The sequence below is a fragment of the Eleutherodactylus coqui genome, chromosome 1 (genome assembly GCF_035609145.1).
Source record: "Eleutherodactylus coqui strain aEleCoq1 chromosome 1, aEleCoq1.hap1, whole genome shotgun sequence".
NCBI lineage: Eukaryota > Metazoa > Chordata > Amphibia > Anura > Eleutherodactylidae > Eleutherodactylus > Eleutherodactylus coqui.
In genome coordinates this window covers 366,507,039-366,527,589 of record NC_089837.1, presented here as the reverse complement: position 1 = coordinate 366,527,589, position 20,551 = coordinate 366,507,039, and the positions used below count along the sequence as shown (strand labels likewise).

General features: G+C 44.6%; 1 protein-coding gene across 1 annotated transcript in view; it reads left to right on the top strand.

The window, feature by feature from the left end:
• Positions 1-20,551, top strand: part of DMD (dystrophin) — a 2,524,637-nt gene that overhangs the window by 862,596 nt on the left and 1,641,490 nt on the right. Inside the window, exon 11 of the mRNA XM_066577956.1 lies at positions 389-570. Within this exon, the coding sequence (XP_066434053.1) occupies positions 389-570 (182 nt within the window). The remainder of the gene's footprint in view (positions 1-388; positions 571-20,551) is intronic.

Sequence of the window (20,551 nt, the reverse complement as noted above, 5' to 3'; positions counted from 1 at the left end):
ATAATAATATGATATTGTGTAACTGCAACATCAATTACGCCAAGTATTCAGACTGACACTGATGCTTGTGCCTCATATATCTGTAATCCCAAACTACTATTTATTCTGCGCATGGCAATTGTATCTCTTTTAGAACAATGAAGTCTTACAAACATATGCTGTAGTAGAAAATAGCAATTTATTACTAAATTATCTTAGAAGGAGAATGTTCTTTAAACAGAATCAATTAGAAATGTGCAGAACATTCAGCATTCTGTTATCTCTCAGTCCTTTAGAATTTTAGCACCTATGTTAGGTTGGAATCAGCTTTATATCCCAGCATATAATTATTTCAAGATAAAATTTAACTATTCTCAACTCGTACTATAAAAGTTTGCTTTATTTCTAGGACTTTATGATGGAATTAACATCTCATCAGGGAAATGTTGGAGGAGTTTTGCAAGCTGGAAGTCAACTATTGTCTACTGGGAAACTTTCTGATGATGAAGAAAATGAAATCCAGGAACAGATGAATCTCCTCAATTCCCGTTGGGAAAGTCTCAGGTTGGCAAGCATGGAAAGGCAAAGCAAGTAAGTTATAACTTGGTGCTACTCCATAATTTTGTTTATGCCTTGCTTGGTACATAAAATGTTATTTTAGTCTAGCAGTAGACTTATCAAAATGTTTATTGGGGCATCCATCATTATATGTGCATTGAAGAGACAGGTGAACTTTAGAAAAGCAAACTGTCAAACAACTTCCAAAAATATGCACAAAAGATACAACTAGTAAACAAAGTTTATTTACCTTGTATGCAGAGGCATAACTAAAGGATCAGGGGCCTGGGTGCAACAGTTCAGCTTGCACCCCCACTACCCCCACACACACACCTGTAACCGGTACCCATACCTAAACCGTGCTGCATACAGCTGCAAGATATATTCACATAAATGATCTAGCCCTTGGCACAAGCTTTCCAAACAGGAATCATTACTTGGACCACATGAAAATTTGTTTGTAGACTCTCAGGGTGTGTACATGTGTTTTTGGTTGCATTTTTGAACCACAATTAAAAAGCACATTAAATACATCTCCTGTATGTAGTGATATGGAGCATACTGGTATACATTGGGTATCTTCTGCACATAATTATATATGTACAGCTGGTATAACTTACACCTTATATGATTACATACAGCACATACCTCGTTGACCGCATGGTCGACGCGCCCCTCTTCCGCTATTCGACATCTGCATGCACAATAAAGAGAGAATAAAATTCACTGATTACAATGGGTTTGCTCTCAATACCCTTTTTTGCGCATTATTTGTCATCCATGAAAAAAAGTGGGTCCTGCTCTATCTTTCTGCGCATTTGTTCAGCAAGGGCTCCAATAGAAGTATATGGAAGGAGCGCAAATTCGCACTTAGGCCATAGTCACACGGGCGTTTTTTGCCGCGATTTGCGGATCGCAAGACGGATGCGCATCCGCAAATCGCGTGATCGGGGCCGAAAAATCGCCCGAAAAAACTGCTCCTAGCCGCATTTCAATACAAAACGGGCCGGAGCTGTCCAGCGCATTGAATTCAATGGAGCCGGCAATACAGCCGGCTCCATTGAAAGCAATGCGCTGCGGGCGATCTCATGATGAATTGTCGGGAAGGGCTTAAATATATAAGCCCTTCCCTGCAATTCATCCAGAAATGTGTAAAAATAAAAAATAAATATATACTCACCTTGTCCCGGCAGACGGAGTTCAGCGCGGCCGGCCGGCAGTTCTTGGAACTGCTCTCTGTAGTATTCAGCAGCCGGGGATTTAAAATCCCCACCTGCTGAATGAGCTGCCTCTGATTGGTCAGGCTGTGACCAATCAGAGGCAGCTCATTCTCTGAGCAGTTCAGGAGAACTGCCGGCCGGCCGCGGCTGAACTCCGTCTGCCGGGACAAGGTGAGTATATATATTTTTTTACTTTTTACTAGAGATGAGCGAACGTGTTCTTCCGAGCTTGATATTCGTGCGAATATTAGGGTGTTCGGGATGTTCGTTATTCATAACGAACACCATGCGGTGTTCTGGTTACTTTCACTTCCTTCCCTGAGACGTTAGCGCGCTTTTTTTGGCCAATTGAAAGACAGGGAAGGCATTACAACTTCCCCCTGTGACGTTCAAGCCCTATACCACCCCCCTGCTGTGAGTGGCTGGGAAGATCAGGTGTCACCCGAACATAAAAGTCGGCCCCTCCCGCGGTTCGGCTCAGATGCCGTGTGAGTTAGATGAGGGACAGTGCTGTTTGTACCGGAGCTGCTGTAGGGAAAGAATTGGTAGTTAGTGTAGGCTTCAAGACCCCCCAAAGGTCCTTATTAGGGCCACTGATAGCTGTGTGTTGGCTGCTGTTAGCAGTGCCATTTTTTTTCTTCTCAAAATCGGCTCTGCAGAGCGTTGCACCCGGCATTAGGGACAGAAGTGCTGCATAGGCAGGGAGAGTGTTAGGAGTGAGTGTAGCCTTCAAGAACCTCAACGGTCCTTTCTAGGGCCATATTTATCCGTGTGCAGTACTGTCCAGGCTGCTGTTAACTGTGCTGCATTTTTTTTTTGCTTCTCAAAATCGCCTCTGCAGAGCATTCCACCCTCCATTGATACTGCAGGGAAAGAATTGTATAGGCAGGGCCACAACACAGTTATTATTCATTGAATATACGCAGTGCTGCCTTTTGCTTGTAAAACAAGTGAAAATAATTCTATTTGTCCTGCCTCTGTCCGTCCTAACGCCGGTGGACACGTGTCGGCTGCGTGTGCAACCTGTAAAAATCATATGCACCCAGCTACGTTTTACTCCTGGCTTCGCCATTTGCTTTCCTTAATTGGGAAAAAAAATACCTGCTCTGCCACAGTTAATAACTCTGCTACCCTCACGTTCTGTGACACATTAGCAGGAAAACAGTACAGTTATTAAACTTCTCATGTTCATAGAATATACGCAGTGCTGCCTTTTGCTTGTAAAACAAGTGAAAATAATTCTATTTGTCCTGCCTCTGTCCGTCCTAACGCCGGTGGACACGTGTCGGCTGCGTGTGCAACCTGTAAAAATCATACGCACCCAGCTACGTTTTACTCCTGGCTTCGCCATTTGCTTTCCTTAATTGGGAAAAAAAATACCTGCTCTGCCACAGTTAATAACTCTGCTACCCTCACGTTCTGTGACACATTAGCAGGAAAACAGCACAGTTATTAAACTTCTCATGTTCATAGAATATACGCAGTGCTGCCTTTTGCTTGTAAAACAAGTGAAAATAATTCTATTTGTCCTGCCTCTGTCCGTCCTAACGCCGGTGGACACGTGTCGGCTGCGTGTGCAACCTGTAAAAATCATACGCACCCAGCTACGTTTTACTCCTGGCTTCGCCATTTGCTTTCCTTAATTGGGAAAAAAAATACCTGCTCTGCCACAGTTAATAACTCTGCTACCCTCACGTTCTGTGACACATTAGCAGGAAAACAGCACAGTTATTAAACTTCTCATGTTCATAGAATATACGCAGTGCTGCCTTTTGGTGCAAAAAAACGGAAAATAATTCTATTTGTCCTGCCTCTGTCCGTCCTAAGGGCGGTGGACACGTGTCGGCTGCGTGTGCAACCTGTAAAAATCATACGCACCCAGCTACGTTTTACTCCTGGCTTCGCCATTTGCTTTCCTTAATTGGGAAAAAAAATACCTGCTCTGCCACAGTTAATAACTCTGCTACCCTCACGTTCTGTGACACATTAGCAGGAAAACAGCACAGTTATTAAACTTCTCATGTTCATAGAATATACGCAGTGCTGCCTTTTGGTGCAAAAAAACGGAAAATAATTCTATTTGTCCTGCCTCTGTCCGTCCTAACGCTGGTGGACACGTGTCGGCTGCGTGTGCAACCTGTAAAAATCATACGCACCCAGCTACGTTTTACTCCTGGCTTCGCCATTTGCTTTCCTTAATTGGGAAAAAAAATACCTGCTCTGCCACAGTTAATAACTCTGCTACCCTCACGTTCTGTGACACATTAGCAGGAAAACAGCACAGTTATTAAACTTAGATTATTCATTCACTAGAGGCAGTGGGGCCTTTCGTTTTCAAAAAAGGGAAAAAATTATATTTGGCCTGCTGCAGTCTTGCGCCAATTTATTAGCTGCCTGTGAAATCAAATCACTGGTAATACAGCATGCTGAGGGGTAGGGGTAGGCCTAGAGGACGTGGACGCGGCCCGAGGACGCGGAGGGCCAAGTCAGGGTGTGGGCACAGGCCAAGCTCCTGATCCAGGTGTGTCGCAGCCGACTGCTGCGCGATTAGGAGAGAGGCACGTTTCTGGTGTCCCCACATTCATCGCCCAATTAATGGGTCCACGCGGGAGACGGTTATTAGAAAATGAGCAGTGTGAGCAGGTCCTGTCCTGGATGGCAGAAAGTGCTTCGAGCAACCTATCGTCTACCCGCAGTTCTGCGCCGTCCACTGCTGCCAATCCGAATCCTCTGTCTGCTGCTCCTCCTTCCTCCCAGCCTCCTCACTCCACTACAATAACACCTGCTCAGGAGCGGGAACACTCCCAGGAACTGTTCTCGGGCCCCTGCTTAGATTGGGCAGCAGCGGTTCCCCCCCCACCAGAGGAGTTTATCGTCACTGATGCCCAACCATTCGAAAGTTCCCGGGGTCCGGGGGAAGAGGCTGGGGACTTCCGCCAACTGTCTCAACAACTTTCTGTGGGTGAGGAGGACGATGACGATCAGACACAGTTGTCTTGCAGTGAGGTAGTAGTAAGGGCAGTAAGTCCGAGGGAGCAGTGCACAGAGGATTCGGAGGAAGAGCAGCAGGACGATGAGGTGACTGACCCCACCTGGTGTGCAACGCTTACTCAGGAGGACAGGTCTTCAGAGGGGGAGTCAAGGGCATCAGCAGGGCAGGTTGCAAGAGGCAGTGCGGTGGCCAGGGGTAGAGGCAGGGCCAGACCGAATAATCCACCAAGTGTTTCCCAAAGCGCCCCCTCGCGCCATGCCACCCTGCAGAGGCCGAGGTGCTCTAAGGTCTGGCAGTTTTTCACAGAGACGCCTGACGACCGACGAACAGTGGTGTGCAACCTTTGTCGCTCAAAGCTCAGCCGGGGAGCCAACACCAACAGCCTCACCACCACCACCATGCGCAGACATATGATGGCCAAGCACCCCGCAAGGTGGGACGAAGGCCGTTCAGCGCCTCCGGTTTGCACCCCTGCCTCTCCCCCTGTGCCCCAACCTGCCACTGAGATGCAACCCCCCTCTCAGGACACAGGCACTACCATCTCCTGGCCTGCACCCACACCCTCACCTCCGCTGTCCTCGGCCCCATCCAGCAGTGTAGTTCAGCGCACCGTCCAGCCGTCGCTTGCGCAACTGTTGGAGCGCAAGCGCAAGTACGCCGCCACGCACCCGCACGCTCAAACGTTAACCGTCCGCATAGCAAAATTCATCAGCCTTGAGATGCTGCCGTATAGGGTTGTGGAAACGGAGTCCTTCAAAAGTATCATGGAGGAGGCGGCGGCCCCGCGCTACTCAGTTCCCAGTCGCCACTACTTTTCCCGATGTGCCGTCCCAGCCCTGCACGACCACGTCTCCCGCAACATTGTACGCGCCCTCACCAACGCGGTTACTGCCACGGTCCACTTAACTACGGACACGTGGACAAGCACAGGCGGGCAGGGCCACTACATCTCCCTGACGGCACATTGGGTGAATTTAGTGGAGGCTGGGACAGAGTCAGAGCCTAGGACCGCTCACGTCCTACCCACCCCCAGAATTGCGGGCCCCAGCTCGGTGGTGGTATCTGCGGAGGTGTATGCTTCCTCCACTAAAGCACCCTCCTCCTCCTCCTCCTCTGTCTCGCAATCAAGATGTGTTAGCAGCAGCATGTCGCCAGCAGTCGGTGTCGCGCGGTGTGGCAGCACAGCGGTGGGCAAGCGTCAGCAGGCCGTGCTGAAACTACTCAGCTTAGGCGATAAGAGGCACACGGCCCACGAACTGCTGCAGGGTCTGACACAGCAGACCGACCGCTGGCTTGCGCCGCTGAGCCTCCAACCGGGCATGGTCGTGTGTGACAACGGCCGTAACCTGGTGGCGGCTCTGCAGCTCGGCAGCCTCACGCACGTGCCATGCCTGGCCCACGTCTTTAATTTGGTGGTTCAGCGGTTTCTGAAAAGCTACCCACGCTTGTCAGACCTGCTCGTAAAGGCGCGCCGGCTCTGCGCACATTTTCGCAAGTCCCACACGGACGCTGCCACCCTGCGCACCCTGCAATATCACTTTAAGCTGCCAGTGCACCGACTGCTGTGCGACGTGCCCACACGGTGGAACTCTACGCTCCACATGTTGGCCAGGCTCTATGAACAACGTAGAGCTATAGTCGAATACCAACTCCAACATGGGCCGCGCAGTGGGAGTCAGCCTCCTCAATTCCTTTCAGAAGAGTGGGCCTGGTTGGCAGACATCTGCCATGTCCTTGGTAATTTTGAGGAGTCTACCCAGGTGGTGAGCGGCGATGCTACAATCATTAGCGTCACCATTCCTCTGCTATGCATCTTGAGAAATTCCCTGCAAACCATAAAGGCAGCTGCTTTGCGCTCGGAAACGGGGGCGGGGGAAGACAGTATGCCGCTGGATAGTCAGGGCACCCTCCTGTCTATTTCTCAGCGCGTACAGGAGGAGGAGGAGGGGCATGAGGAGGATGAGGAGGAGGGGGAAGAGACAGCTTGGGCCGCTGCTGACGGTACACCGGCTGATTGCCTGTCATCCTTTCAGCGTGTATGCCTGAGGAGGAGGAGGAGGAGGAGGATCCTGAAAGTGATCTTCCTAGTGAAGACAGCCATGTGTTGCGTACAGGTACCCTGGCACACATGGCTGACTTCATGTTAGGATGCCTTTCTCGTGACCCTCGCGTTGCACGCATTCTGGCCACGACGGATTACTGGGTGTACACACTGCTTGATCCACGGTATAAGGAGAACCTGCCCACTCTGATTCCCGAAGAGGAAAGGGGTTCGAGAGTGTTGCTATACCACAGGACCCTTGCGGACAAGCTGATGGTAAAATTCCCAGCCGACAGCGCTAGTGGCAGAAGGCGCAGTACCGAGGGCAAGGTAGCAGGGGATGTGCGTAGATCGAGCAGCATGTACATCCCAGGCAGTGCAACAGTCTTTAAGGGCCTGGCCAGCTTTATGGCTCCCCACCAAGACTGTGTCACCGCTCCCCAGTCACGGCTGAGTCGGCGGGAGCACTGTAAAAGGATGGTGAGGGAGTACGTAGCGGATCGCACGACCATCCTTGGTGACGCCTCTGCCCCCTACAACTACTGGGTGTCGAAGCTGGACACGTGGCCTGAACTAGCGCTGTATGCCCTGGAGGTGCTTGCTTGTCCTGCGGCTAGCGTCTTGTCGGAGAGGGTGTTTAGTGCGGCTGGGGGAATCATCACAGATAAGCGTAGCCGCTTGTCAACCGACAGTGCCGACAGGCTAACACTCATCAAGATGAACAAAGGCTGGATTTCCCCAGACTTCTGTTCTCCACCAGCGGACAGCAGCGATACGTAAGCAATACGTAGGCTGCACCCGCGGATGGAAGCTACGTTCTCTCTCACCATCCAAAACGGGGACATTTCTGCTTCATCAATCTGTGTCTAATATTCCTCCTCCTCCTCCTGCTCCTCCTCCTGAAACCTCACGTAATCACGCTGAACGGGCAATTTTTCTTAGGGCCACAAGGCTCACTCAAATAATTTTTCTGAACAATTTTTATAAGTTTCAATGCGCTTAAAAGCGTTGGAACTGTAACTTGAACCAATTTTTCGTTACACTGGGCTGCCTCCAGGCCTAGTTACCACTTAAGCCACATTAACCAAAGCGATTAATGGGTTTCACCTGCCCTCTTGGCTGGCCATGGCCAATTTTTGGGATGTACATTAGTACTGTTGATACAGCAATTTTTGTGGGCCCTCGCCTACAGTGTAATCAAATTAATTCTTAGCCCACCTGCATTCCAGCTGACATTACCTCAGCTGTGTTGGGCAATGCAATGGGATATTTTTGTGTACCGCCGGTGGGTTCCAGGGAGCCACCCATGCTGTAGGTGCACACGGAGTTTTTAACACATCTGTACACTTGTAAAGAACCCCAGTCTGACTGGGGCATGCAGTGTGGGCCGAAGCCCACCTGTATTACGCACGACATTACTACCTCAGCTGTGTTGGGCAATGCAATGGGATATTTCTATGTACCGCCGGTGGCTTCCTGGCACCCACCCATGCTGTCGGTCCACAGGGACTTCACAATAGGGAGTTGTACCTGCCTGTGTCTATGAATTAAAAAGCCCGGTCTGACTGGGGCATGCAGACACCTTGACAGAATGAATAGTGTGTGGCACATAGGTTCCCCATTGCTATGCCTACGTGTGCAGCTCCTGATGGCGGTGGCACAGGATTCTATTTCTCATTGCTTCTGTACAGCATTGTGGGCTATCGACCCGCCACTTTTAAAGAGGGTCGCTGCCTAGCCGTGCCAACCCTCTGCAGTGTGTGCCTGCGGTTCCTCCTCATGGCAGACGCACTTCTAAATAGACATGAGGGTGGTGTGGCATGAGGGCAGCTGAAGGCTGCGCAGGGACACTTTGGTGTGCGCTGTGGGGGGGAGGGGGGGCGGTTGGTCAGCATGTAACCCAGGAGAAGTGGCAGCGGAGTGTCATCCAGGCAGTGATTGTGCTTTGTTGTAGCTAGTGTGGTGCTTAGCAAAGGTATGCCATGCTAATGAGGGCTTTTCAGAAGTAAAAGTTGTTGGGAGGGGGGGGGGCCCACTCTTGCCGCTATTGTGGCTTAATAGTGGGACCTGTGAACTTGAGATGCAGCCCAACATGTAGCCCCTCGCCTGCCCTATCCGTTGCTGTGTCGTTCCCATCACTTTCCTGAATTGCCCAGATTTTCACACATGAAAACCTTAGCGAGCATCGGCGAAATACAAAAATGCTCTGGTCGCCCATTGACTTCAATGGGGTTCGTTGTTCGAAACGAACCCTCGAGCATTGCGGGAAGTTCGTTCCGAATAACGAGCACCCGAACATTTTGGTGTTCGCTCATCTCTACTTTTTACACATCTCTGGATGAATTTCCGGGAAGGGCTTATATTTTTAAGCCCTTCCCGAGAATTCATCCCGTGCAAATCGTGCGAAAAAACGCCCGTCTGACTAAGGCCTTAATGCGCACGTAAATGCACAATATTCTGTGCAATTCCATGAAAAAAAGAACACATCTAAATAGCCTTTTTAATCACATCGCAGGGGGTGTTGTGTGCGCATATGAGCAGGGTCTGTGTGCACAAAACAGTATAGTACTGTGCGCTAATGCATGTGAAAATCAACCTTGTTCACTAAACACAGAGAATAGAACCTATTGATTTCAATTGGTTTGCTCTCAGTAATGTGTTTTGCGCACGCATTTCGCACACACGGTAGAAAGTAGGACGTGCTCTATTTTCCTGCATTTTGTACAGCAAAAGTCCCATAGAAGTCTATGGGAGGTGCACAAATACACTAGTAGAAGGGTGTGACATTGCGCAAAATACGAGGAAAAGAACACATCTAGACTTCATTAGGCTTAAATAGCCATCAAATCCACGGAAAGGGTGTGTAGTGCACGTGTGAACTGGCCCTGCGTGCGCAAAAAGTACAGTAATATGTGCTGACTGACACGCAAATCTACCTCCTCAAACCTCATTCATACACAAATATGCTGCGCTGCAGCTAGCGTTTTTGTGCATAGCCTCGTATGAAGCCACCCTGGGGGCTCCTTTGGACGGCCATGTTATAGTGCATATTAATAGGTTCATTCTCATTTCTTTTCTGGACCACAAGAAAAATAGGATTTGCTCTATTTTGTGCGCATTTGCACACAAAAGAGCCCCATAGAGGTCTACATATGTACAGGCAGGTATGCACAAAACATTGCGCAAACCGACGCGCACTGGAACCTTGTTTGGCTTAATAGCCTTTAAAATCTGGGTTGGGTGATTCCCTCACCCATGTGAACTAGCGCCACATTATTTGTGCCGGCACGCACACAAAATACACTTGTACTGTGCACAAAAAAGTTGCACAGGAGCGTGCGTTTTTTTGGAATAAGCTTATCTGAAGCGGCCCTTAGATGGTCTAGTGGAGGAGCTTATCAGTTTAATTAAGGTATGGACACACCTACTGCTGCATAGGGCTGTATGGGCTGCATATTCTATTTCCGTGCGGATTGTGCCCAAAAAGAGCACATATTAAATAATTAAACTTAATTAACAATGGGGGCATGCGTGTGTGTTTGTTTGCTTGCGCACAAATGGAGGGCATACGTACGCAAAAAATACTGTAAAATATGCAGAAATGCGCAGAAACACAACACCCATCATACAAATGCGTGCGAAAATAGACTTATGCCCATATGAAGCCAGCTTAAGGAGGAAAATCTACCATCAAAAAGAAGCATAATATCTTCTTTTCAGCTTTTTATAAACTTTATAAGCTTGTTGGTTTCAAATATACATAAAAGTCCTCTGAATGTTCATATATGACAAAGAGCCAAGGACATTTTTTTCATTACTGAAAACTGACAATCGCCCTCTTAGTTTTGCTAATGCTATAGCACAGTACTATAATGCATTTCCATGTTTACTGCGGAATATGAAGTCCTTCTGCTGTTGAAGAATGGCAGCTTATTGCTCTTTTAAACTCCCTGAAACATAACAGAGCAATTGTGTGCTAAGTATTCATTCAAGTTATTTTCTACTGCAATCAAAGGATCCATTATGAAAACTAACTACACTTTACTTGACAAAAAGTGTAACTTTTAAACTGTATCTGGGGAAAAAGCCGAGCTAATATTTAACAAAATGAATTACAATGCTCATGATTTACATGTAATTATGTTTATATTGAGTGCTTGCACAATTCTGAAGAACTATTTATTATAAAAATGTTACACCACTCTTCACTTACATCGTTATTATGGGGAAGGGAATAATGCTCCTATGGAACGCTCTCTCAATGTATTATGAGGATATCTGACGGTGTAGTATCGTATGGTTCTTGATACCATGAGAATGTGAAAGCAACATTACATGACACACCGTAGCGTAGTGTTACCTAAACTGCCGACTGATGTGTTTGGGTTGAGTAATTGTCGGCACAACTCTAGTAGGCTGGCAGGATAACGCTGTGAATGGACTCCAATGGAAAGAAGACAGCTTGAAGACATAATGTCAAATGGTACGGAACAAGACCTACATTCCTGCATGAAGCAGTAGAATAACCTTTATGGTATTGACTGCGGGCTTTGGCTTAGAATCAATCGCTTTTTCAATGACTTGATAAAGGGGTTGCTTCCCCTTTGATAGAGGTTGATAGAGGGGAAATGTATAGTCCATTCATTAAAAAGTATTCTACGACTGAAGACCTTATTCTTTACAGCCAGGCGGAGTGTCAAAAATCTGCCTTTTTTTATTTATTTTTATTTTCTCCTTTCCCATTGCCATGCTCAAACTTACTAAATGTGATGCACCTAATCATGACTTTCTTCTTCCTTCTTTTCCTTCTTCATCCTGCTTCTTCTTTTTCCTCTTCTTTTCCTTCCTTTTAAAAGAAGAAAAAAAAAGGGAAAAATAAGAAGGAGAATGAAGAAGAGTTTTAGCGGGGTCAGCTGAGTCAAACTGACAGAGGTTTGGGTTTGTGCCGCATACAACTTTTGGCAAGGTTCAACCCAAATCAGGGTTTGACTGTTTTGATTTACACTAAGGGCTCAGTCACACGGGCGCATCCGGGCACCGATGCGCCTGCCTTCCTGCAGGATAAGATGGCCGCACTGCAGGTACGGATGATTCTCCGCACCACCGACAGAAAAACACATGACCGGCTCCATTGCCAGCCATGTGTTCTTTCTTCCGGAGCTCTGGAGAGTCGTCCACACTGCAGGTGCGGCCGTCTTCTTCATGCAGGAAGATGGGCACATCGGCGCCCGGATGCGCCCGTGTGACTGAGCCGTAAGGCCTCTTTCACACAGGGACCTATGAGTGCCAAAATCACACACGTAAAAAACTTGTGGCTATTAGAACCAATAGTTTCCCATGGGACCGTTTAGAGGAAGGAATTTTAGATGCGCAAAAAACATCTGAACGTTCCCATAAGAAACCACTGGTTCTAATAGTCGTGGGTTTTCTGTGCGCTTAATTTTTTCCCTTGTAGGTCCCCATGTGAAAGAGGGCTAAGGCTGCCTTCACACTGGCAATAAAATCATGTGTTTTTTGCGCGATGCGAGAGTGAGGGAAAACGGAGAATTATGAAACCAATGATTTTCAATGGTTTCATTCCTATTTGCAATGTTTTCACTCGTGATGTTGTGCGGAAAAAAAATCCCAGCATGTCCTATATTTAGGTTTGTTTTTTTATCAGCCATATTTCCCTATGGAGCCTCTTTTTTATCGCATCGCAAAGCACGAACTTGCAATTCTCGTGCGATGCAATGTTTTTAACATTAGAAACTACTGTTGTCTATCACAAGAAAAACACGCAGGAAAATCACAAGTGACAATGATGTTTCTGCAGGAAAAACCATCGCTGATGCTCAGACATCTCATGGCCAAAATTGCAATTTTGTTGCGGCAAAATCACTAGTGTGAAGGAGCACTAATAGGGATGTGCGAAAATCTTTTCAAAATCACTATGGTAAAGCGTTCAGCTGTCATTCAATGGCTGAATGTTGCCACTGATTGGTCACAGTGCTCAGCCAATCAGAGGCAGAGTTTTAAATGCCCTGCCAGAAGAAAATGCTTTAATACAGAGAGATGACGCGCCAGACTCCGAACAGCGCCGCTAAGTGATGTATTTTTTTTCTTTCATCTAGGGCTTATTTTCAGGGAAGTCCTTGTATTTCAAGCCCTTCCCCGAAAATCACTGCAGGGGTTGCCAGCATCTCACTGCTTTCAATGGAGTTGGCTGTAGCACCAGCTCCATTGAATTCAATGGAATAGCATTGCAGTCCTCTGCCACAGCTGGTGACAGCTGTGCAGGGGATTCTTTAACCCCTGCGGGGTGTCCCCTCATTACTGAACACTGTGACAGTGCTGTCACAGTGTTCAGTGATGAGGGGACTCCCTGCGGGGATTCTATATGCGCACCAGTTAGGTCCATGCTGGGTATGAGAGGCACAAATGTCCTATCTTTTGCAGGTGCGTGTATTTTCTGCTTGTAAAAGGTGGACATCTGACCAGTACCATAGGGAACCAATGGTTTTAATAGACGCACTTTTTTTTTTTTTGCACATAGGTGCGAGCAAAAAAACTCTCGCCTGACTGACTTTTTAAAAACTTATATTTTTCAAATATTCAATTTTTTTTAGCAATGTTTTCATTATAATATAACAGTTGCTAACAAGAAAAAAGCAACTTAATATTTATTACACTGCTGCCATTCTTCTGTGAAGATGAAAAATTACATTTTTTCCAATAATATGTTTTTTTAACTCATTTGTACAAGTGGTACTTCGAGAAAAAGCAATCTACAACTTGCTATGCAATTTCTCCTGAGTACAGCAATGCCCTAGGTCTGTAAACTGTTTTTTTGGCGTATGGCTGGACTCAGACGGGAAAGAGCACATTTGGCTTTTAGAGTGCAGAGTTTGCTGAAATAGTTTTCGAGTGCCATGCAGAGCCTCTGAGTTACCAGAACAGTTGAAATCCATAGTTTGGAAACTATTCCCTGCAAGGTGTACATCTGTGCACCGAGTAGAGGTTTTCCAGAAAATAGATGTTGCACAGGGAAGGTTGTAATTTTTCCATGAATTTGCCATTTCATTGACCACTATGTTGTATTTAGCTTTTAGCTGTCAGCTGTCTTGTTATTATATTGCATTTCTTAGTATAATCCCCCCCCCCCCCTACATGTGTCCCTAATTCTAAGCTTGGAGATATGAAAAGGCTTAGGACTGAAAGAGCACCATGCATATTTCAGGTCTAAGTTGGTAATTTACAAAGCACTGGTGTTTTCTAAAGATTATTGTGCAGTGCCCAATACGTTGCTCCCAGCTTGTACTAGTGGGGACACGCTCTATTAATTGTCAAGTGGGTTCTCTTGGATATAACAATGCCATTTATGTGGACATGAACTGCTGTGTAGACAAACAACGGGGCTCAAAAGGGAATGGCCACCATTTGGCATGTAGATTTTGCTGAATTGGATGTGGGGATGGGGGTCATTGGATATAGGAGCAGCCCCCTCCTAAAGTAAGTCCACCACTTAGTTTAGATGCCTCTAAGGAATTAAATAGCTGAGATTGGGGCTAGCTTTGATCCTGGCTGCTTCTAAAGGAGCCTGACAGTCAATTACCACAAAGCTAACTCCACTTAATTTACTTCATGCTGAACACCATAAAAATGAAATCCAAAAGACATGTCAAAATCTCTTTTTTCCCCCAATCCCATAAAAAATGAATAAAAGTTAAACAATACATCATATGTACCCCAAAATAATGTCATTAAAAAATACAACTTCACGTAGCTACATCAACAGAAAAATTAAAATGTTATGGCACAGACAAAACGATGATGAAAAAAAGGAAAATCTAGTTGGTCATTAAGGCCCAATTAGGTTTCGTCACTTAAGGTATTAATTAGAGATGAGCGAACATACTCATTTCGAGTAATTACTCGATCGAGCACCGCGATTTTCGAGTACTTCAGTACTCGGGTAAAAAGATTCGGGGGCCCCCGGGGGGGCGGGGGGAGGCGTGGCGGCACGCGGGGTAGCAGCGGGGAACAGGGGGGAGCCCTCTCTCTCTCCTTCTCCCCCCCACTCCCCGCTGCAACCCCCCACTCACCCACGGCGCCCTCCGAATCTTTTCGCCCGAGTACGGAAGTACTCGAAAATCGCGGTACTCGGGCGAAAAAGGGGAGTGGCCGAGTACGCTCGCTCATCTCTAGTATTAACCCTTTGCAATCCAATTTTGGATTCAGGGTTTTTTAGTTGGCTTTCTCTTTCTGCCATTATACAATGGCACCATCTGCTGGCTAGAGCCAGTACTGCAGTATGTGACATGCCGGAGAGGCCCCCAACAACAAAGCGTCCGGCAATATGTAATAAGAATAGCCTGCTGGACCTTCCAACATCGGAGTTGCACACGCTTTAAGCAGAATGTAGGAAGACGTCAGACAGTGGATTGCAAAGGGTTAAAGTCGATATCACTGGTATTGGTCGTCCACAAAAACAAGAAGAATATGTTCACACATGGCAGATTTCCTCCAAGAGATAAGTTGACACTTGCTGGCTGATGTAGCCCCATTCAGATGTATGATTTTTTTCAGTCACAGAGAACTGCTATCATAAATATTCTCCATAGGGTTGGTTCCTGCAGAATTTGTTGGTGCCTTTACATGCTATTTTAGTGTCATTTTTAAATAATGTGATGCAGTTATGGACTTGATTGCTTTCACTCTGTATGTCCATTGCAGGCTTTTGTGATTGTATCACTTTTTTTTATCCCAGATAAAGAATAAATATAACATTTTAATAATCTAACATATTACCCTCTCCAGTATTTTTATGCTTTTCGTGATACTTTATTAGAGGACATTTGTATAGGTCCCTATTAGAGATGAGCGAGTATACTCGCTAAGGCTAACTACTTGAGCGAGTAGTGCCTTAGCCAAGTATCCTTCTGCTCGTCTCTAAAGATTCGGGGGCCGGCGGGGGCGGGGAGGAACGGAGGGGAGATCTGTTTCTCCCTCTCCCCCCCCCCCCACCCCGCTCCCCCCTGCTCACCGCCGCAACTCACCTGTCACCCGCGCTGGCACCTGAATCTTTACAGACGAGCGGGGAGATACTCGGCTAAGGCACTACTCGCTCGAGTAGTTACCCCTAGCGAGCATACTCACTCATCTCTAGTCCCTATATGTTCTTCACTGTAATGAAAAAAAGCTACAACTTCATCATGCAGCATTTGATGAATGTGCCACTAATTCCAAAAATGGCTCTAAAATGTCACAAACCAATAAATATTTCTCTGTGGACACCCAACAAATATCTGAGCGCAGTGCTTAACCCCCTCAATAATACACAGCATGAATGTAGAAGATGTAATAAAAAAATTGCAAATGAATTTCATCCTGAGTGCCAACATGTCATGATGATATCACAATTGGTGATGAAGAGACATACCTACATACACATAAATTACTCAGAGACTGGCACTCCTAAACATATAGCATAATTATCTCCTGCAGTGCATTAGATGGCATATATAATTTGCACATGTTCCCAAAGTTTCAATATAATATTCACATCTCATCAGAAACTTGTATTCCCTGAAATGCAGGTAAAACAACATTTCAGGTACCTTTTACTGCAAAATTGTTTATGCTAGAAGGTAAGACAGAATCAAGAAAGCTTTTTGGAAATTTGTCCCATGGCCTTGTGCTTTTCATGTTCCTGGGACTCCCTAGTGCAAAAGAATCTATGTTACTCTTATGTCTTTTCATAGTGTCAAATAAACCTGGAAGGAAGAGCTGAAAAGTAGTCTTGCTGTAGAGATATCATGTGTTACTCCATTGTAAATAGAATTACTGCTATCTTATTCTTGACACGTAGTGCATGACTCTCAAGTGGTAAATCAATACATTTCTATACAACTCAGCTATACCAATATTTCTTCCAATAGCTTACCAAATGTCCTTTTTCCCAGGCTGTTATTTGTAGTTACAGGTAGCAGTTATCAGACATTGCAGGCATTGTATGTGCACAAAGAGACGCTAAAAAGAACCCCTATTTTAGTTTGACATTTTTTTATATTACAAACCCGATTCTATAACATAATATAAAACAGGTAAAACAAATTATTTATGTAAGATCACTTCACATACAAACTCTTCAGAGAGTCATTAATGTGTGAGCTAAGATAACCTCATAATTTGTGATGTGAGAAGATCACATCAATGCCAATAGAAAGGTTAAATTAGCTATATATAAGTATTGGTTACATATTGGCCCATCCAAAACAGAATCAGTGCAGTCTTCAACCATAGGTGATAATACTGGTATACTCCAAATCTGCTGGTATACAGTATGAGAACATCAATGCCAATGGATAAAATAAATCATAAATATATATGTAATATATGCATGTAGTCAAAAGTATGCAAAAGTAATACCCACCATTGCCAGAAAACACTGGTTTCATTGGTTACTTTTACACCTTATGTTTCGATACAGATTGTTTATATTTATTTAGTTTGTTTATATATATTTATTAGAGATGAGCGAACGTACTCGTAATGAGTACTTACGCACCCGAGTACCGCCATTTTCGAGTACTTCAGTACTCGCGCGTAAAGATTCGGGGGGCGCCGGGGGGCGGGGAGAGGCGCGGGGGTGCGGGGGGTAGCAGCGGGGAACAGGGGGAGCCCTCTCTCTCTCCCTCTCCCCCCACTCCCCGCTGCAACCCCCTGCGCCGCCACGGCGCCCCCCGAATTTTTTCGCCCGAGTACGGAAGTACTCGAAAATCGCGGTATTCGGGCGAAAAAGGGGCGGGGCCGAGCACGTTCGCTCATCTCTAATATTTATTTATTTTTTTGTTGACACAATTCACACACATTTTATCTTTTGTTGTGCTATTCCCAACATATGCATGTGAACATATAACTCTGTAATATGTACTGAGTTCTGTATATCCTTTTATTATGTGGATTAATACTGAGACTTGTCATGTACTTTAATCCCTTTTATTGTAGTCTCCTTGTGTTGTATTGGGATATGTGTTTTATATATGTCTTTAATAAAATCATTGTTTGGTATTGTCCCCTTTCTGTTTTTGTGCTGCTGTATTGTACATTGGTCCCTTAGGATACAATATTAATTTGACAATACAATAATTTGACCACTGTAAATTGAAAATGTAACTTCAAACCGTAACTTTATCCCTGAATCTTCCAGCCAATCACACGTGTCTCTTGTCATCACAGTTCATGACATTGTATGCTGATTGTGGTTTCAAGCTACAAACACTCAGGAAAGGCCATTGTTTGTTGGCAATACTGTAATCTGAGTACATTGGATCTTAAGGGATCATTTTGCATTAATATATATTAATATATTGAGCATCATAAAATGTTTTGTTCTGCTATGTGATTGGTAAACTCATTGACTCAATTTAACTCCTTTATGACCAAGGTCTTTGATACCTAAATGTCCGCATCAATATTTCATATTTTCAAAGCAAGAAAAATCTATGGGTTCATTTTTTTTTTTTGATGAATAATTTAAATTTTTTTATGGCATGGATTGAGCTTTCTTATGGTACCATCTTTTAAACATGTGTGACATGATCATAAGCACATTTACCCATGCATTTGAGCAATGGGCATTGCATATTGCACTCGCATTAGTGTGTACTATTTGCATGTGCAAATTGTGCGCATTTGCAAGTTCAAATAAACCACACAACCATGCTTACATTCATTGAAATGGGTAATTAATTAGTTCAATATATGCTATTTTCGGGCAGAAATGCGCAGGAAAATAGAGCATGCTACATATTTTTTGGCGAGAATGAAATAAGCACAAAATACTCTTATGTGAATAAACCTATTGAACTCAGTGAGCTCTATCCACTGAATATTGTGGGTGCAAGTTTTGCAGGCATAAAATGCTGCGTAAATACATTCATGTGAATCCAACCCTAATTTTACGTTTTATATGGAGAAAAATGGGCAGAAAGAGTATAAAATTCAAATTTTCAGCATTTTTTCTATTTTTAATCCATTGTAATAAACTTGAAAAAAAATATTTAAAAAATTTCTTCTCACACTCCTGTATATAGCAGTACCAAATATGTGGACACTGATTAACTTATAATCACTCGAATACCTGTGAACAATGGCCCCCATACTTATTTTTCGGTATCTCCTGTTATTAGTTGGTAATTGGACTTTTGACAGCAATGGTTATCACTTTTTGTTGACGAGCAGATTATTACAACTCCCTGTCACTTTACTAGGGCTGACAAAGTGATGGCCCAATCTTTTTACTGGAAGAGTGCTATACAATGAGATTTGCCACTTAATTGAAGGATTAATATATACATCCTAATCACATGGTGTATCAGCAGTTAGGACCTATATACAGATGGTGGACACGAAGGGATTAACGTTAAACAACATGATGCTAAATGTGATCTGGAAATGATGTTCTCCCCCTATATGTAAACATTTGCACATTCTACCAAACAAACCAAGGTTGTATATGGTGACACTGTTTAACGGCTTCCTCAGATGACCACATTTGCACGCGTTTTTGTTTTTGTAAAATATACCCATGCAATGCACAGAGAGTAGAACCCATTGATGTAAATGGGTTTCTTCTCATGAATATGTTTTGCATGCATGCACAAAAAAGTAGGACCTTCTCTATCTGTTGTGTATCACGCAGCAAAGGCTCTCGTAGAAGTTTATGGTAGGTGCACAAATGTTCACGTAAATGTGCAGTACACAACCCAATTCCATGAAAAAAATAACACATCTGAACTTCATTAGACTAAATGGACTTTTAAATCACGGTGGTGGTGGGGAATGTGAACAGCAAAAAGTACAGTACTATGCGTTGATATGCATGCAAATCTACCTCTTTCATGGTGCAAATGCGTCGCATTGAAGTGTGTGCAATTGCGCATATGGTTGTCTGAAGAAGCCCTAACCTGTGCTTAGAATTTCAAGATTTCAACATTTGGTTATTTACATGTGTCTTTCTCTCCACACTCTTATGCATTAGAATTTCTGCAGTCAAAATTACAATTGTGATGAAAAACGAAGTCAAAGTATAAAGTATAAAGATTGCAAATAATATTATATCATTATCTATATATATAAAGATTACAACTTACATTGCATTCCTGGAAAAGTTGCAACATCTGACTTAAAAGAGAACCTTCTCCAGGAAATTACCTTACATCACTGGTATCATTTGACTTGTATATCAGCAGCCGGAGAAGCCCACTTTCAATCAGCACCAAGACAGAGAAATTCTCCAGGAATTGGATGAGTAGAGCTTCCCCTTCTTGTCTGAATGGTTTCTGTCTTGGTTCCAGAAAGTACATTTTTTATACTATCTTTGCAAAAAAAAGCTTTTGTGTCGATTTTTCAATCTTCATGACAGAAATGATGTTAGTATCCTCACAGTTGATCCTCCTCCCAGACCCACGATAACATAACTCTTTACACATCTTAAACACCCTAAACATGGACTTTAGCACACTGTCTAGGACAGAGAAATAATACTTTAGTTCATATATGTCTAAAAGAAGCAAAAGTGTAGTCTATATAATCAATCATACAATCAGCATATTCCTGACAGTATTTGCACACACAATATGCAGACAATACAACCCACCGATTTCAATCAGTTCCTTCTCATTTTTTTTTTTCGTATTTGAAAAATGCATGCATGAGAAAAGGAAATGAGAACAAACCCATTGAAATCAAAGGGTTCTATTCTCTGCACACTGTGTA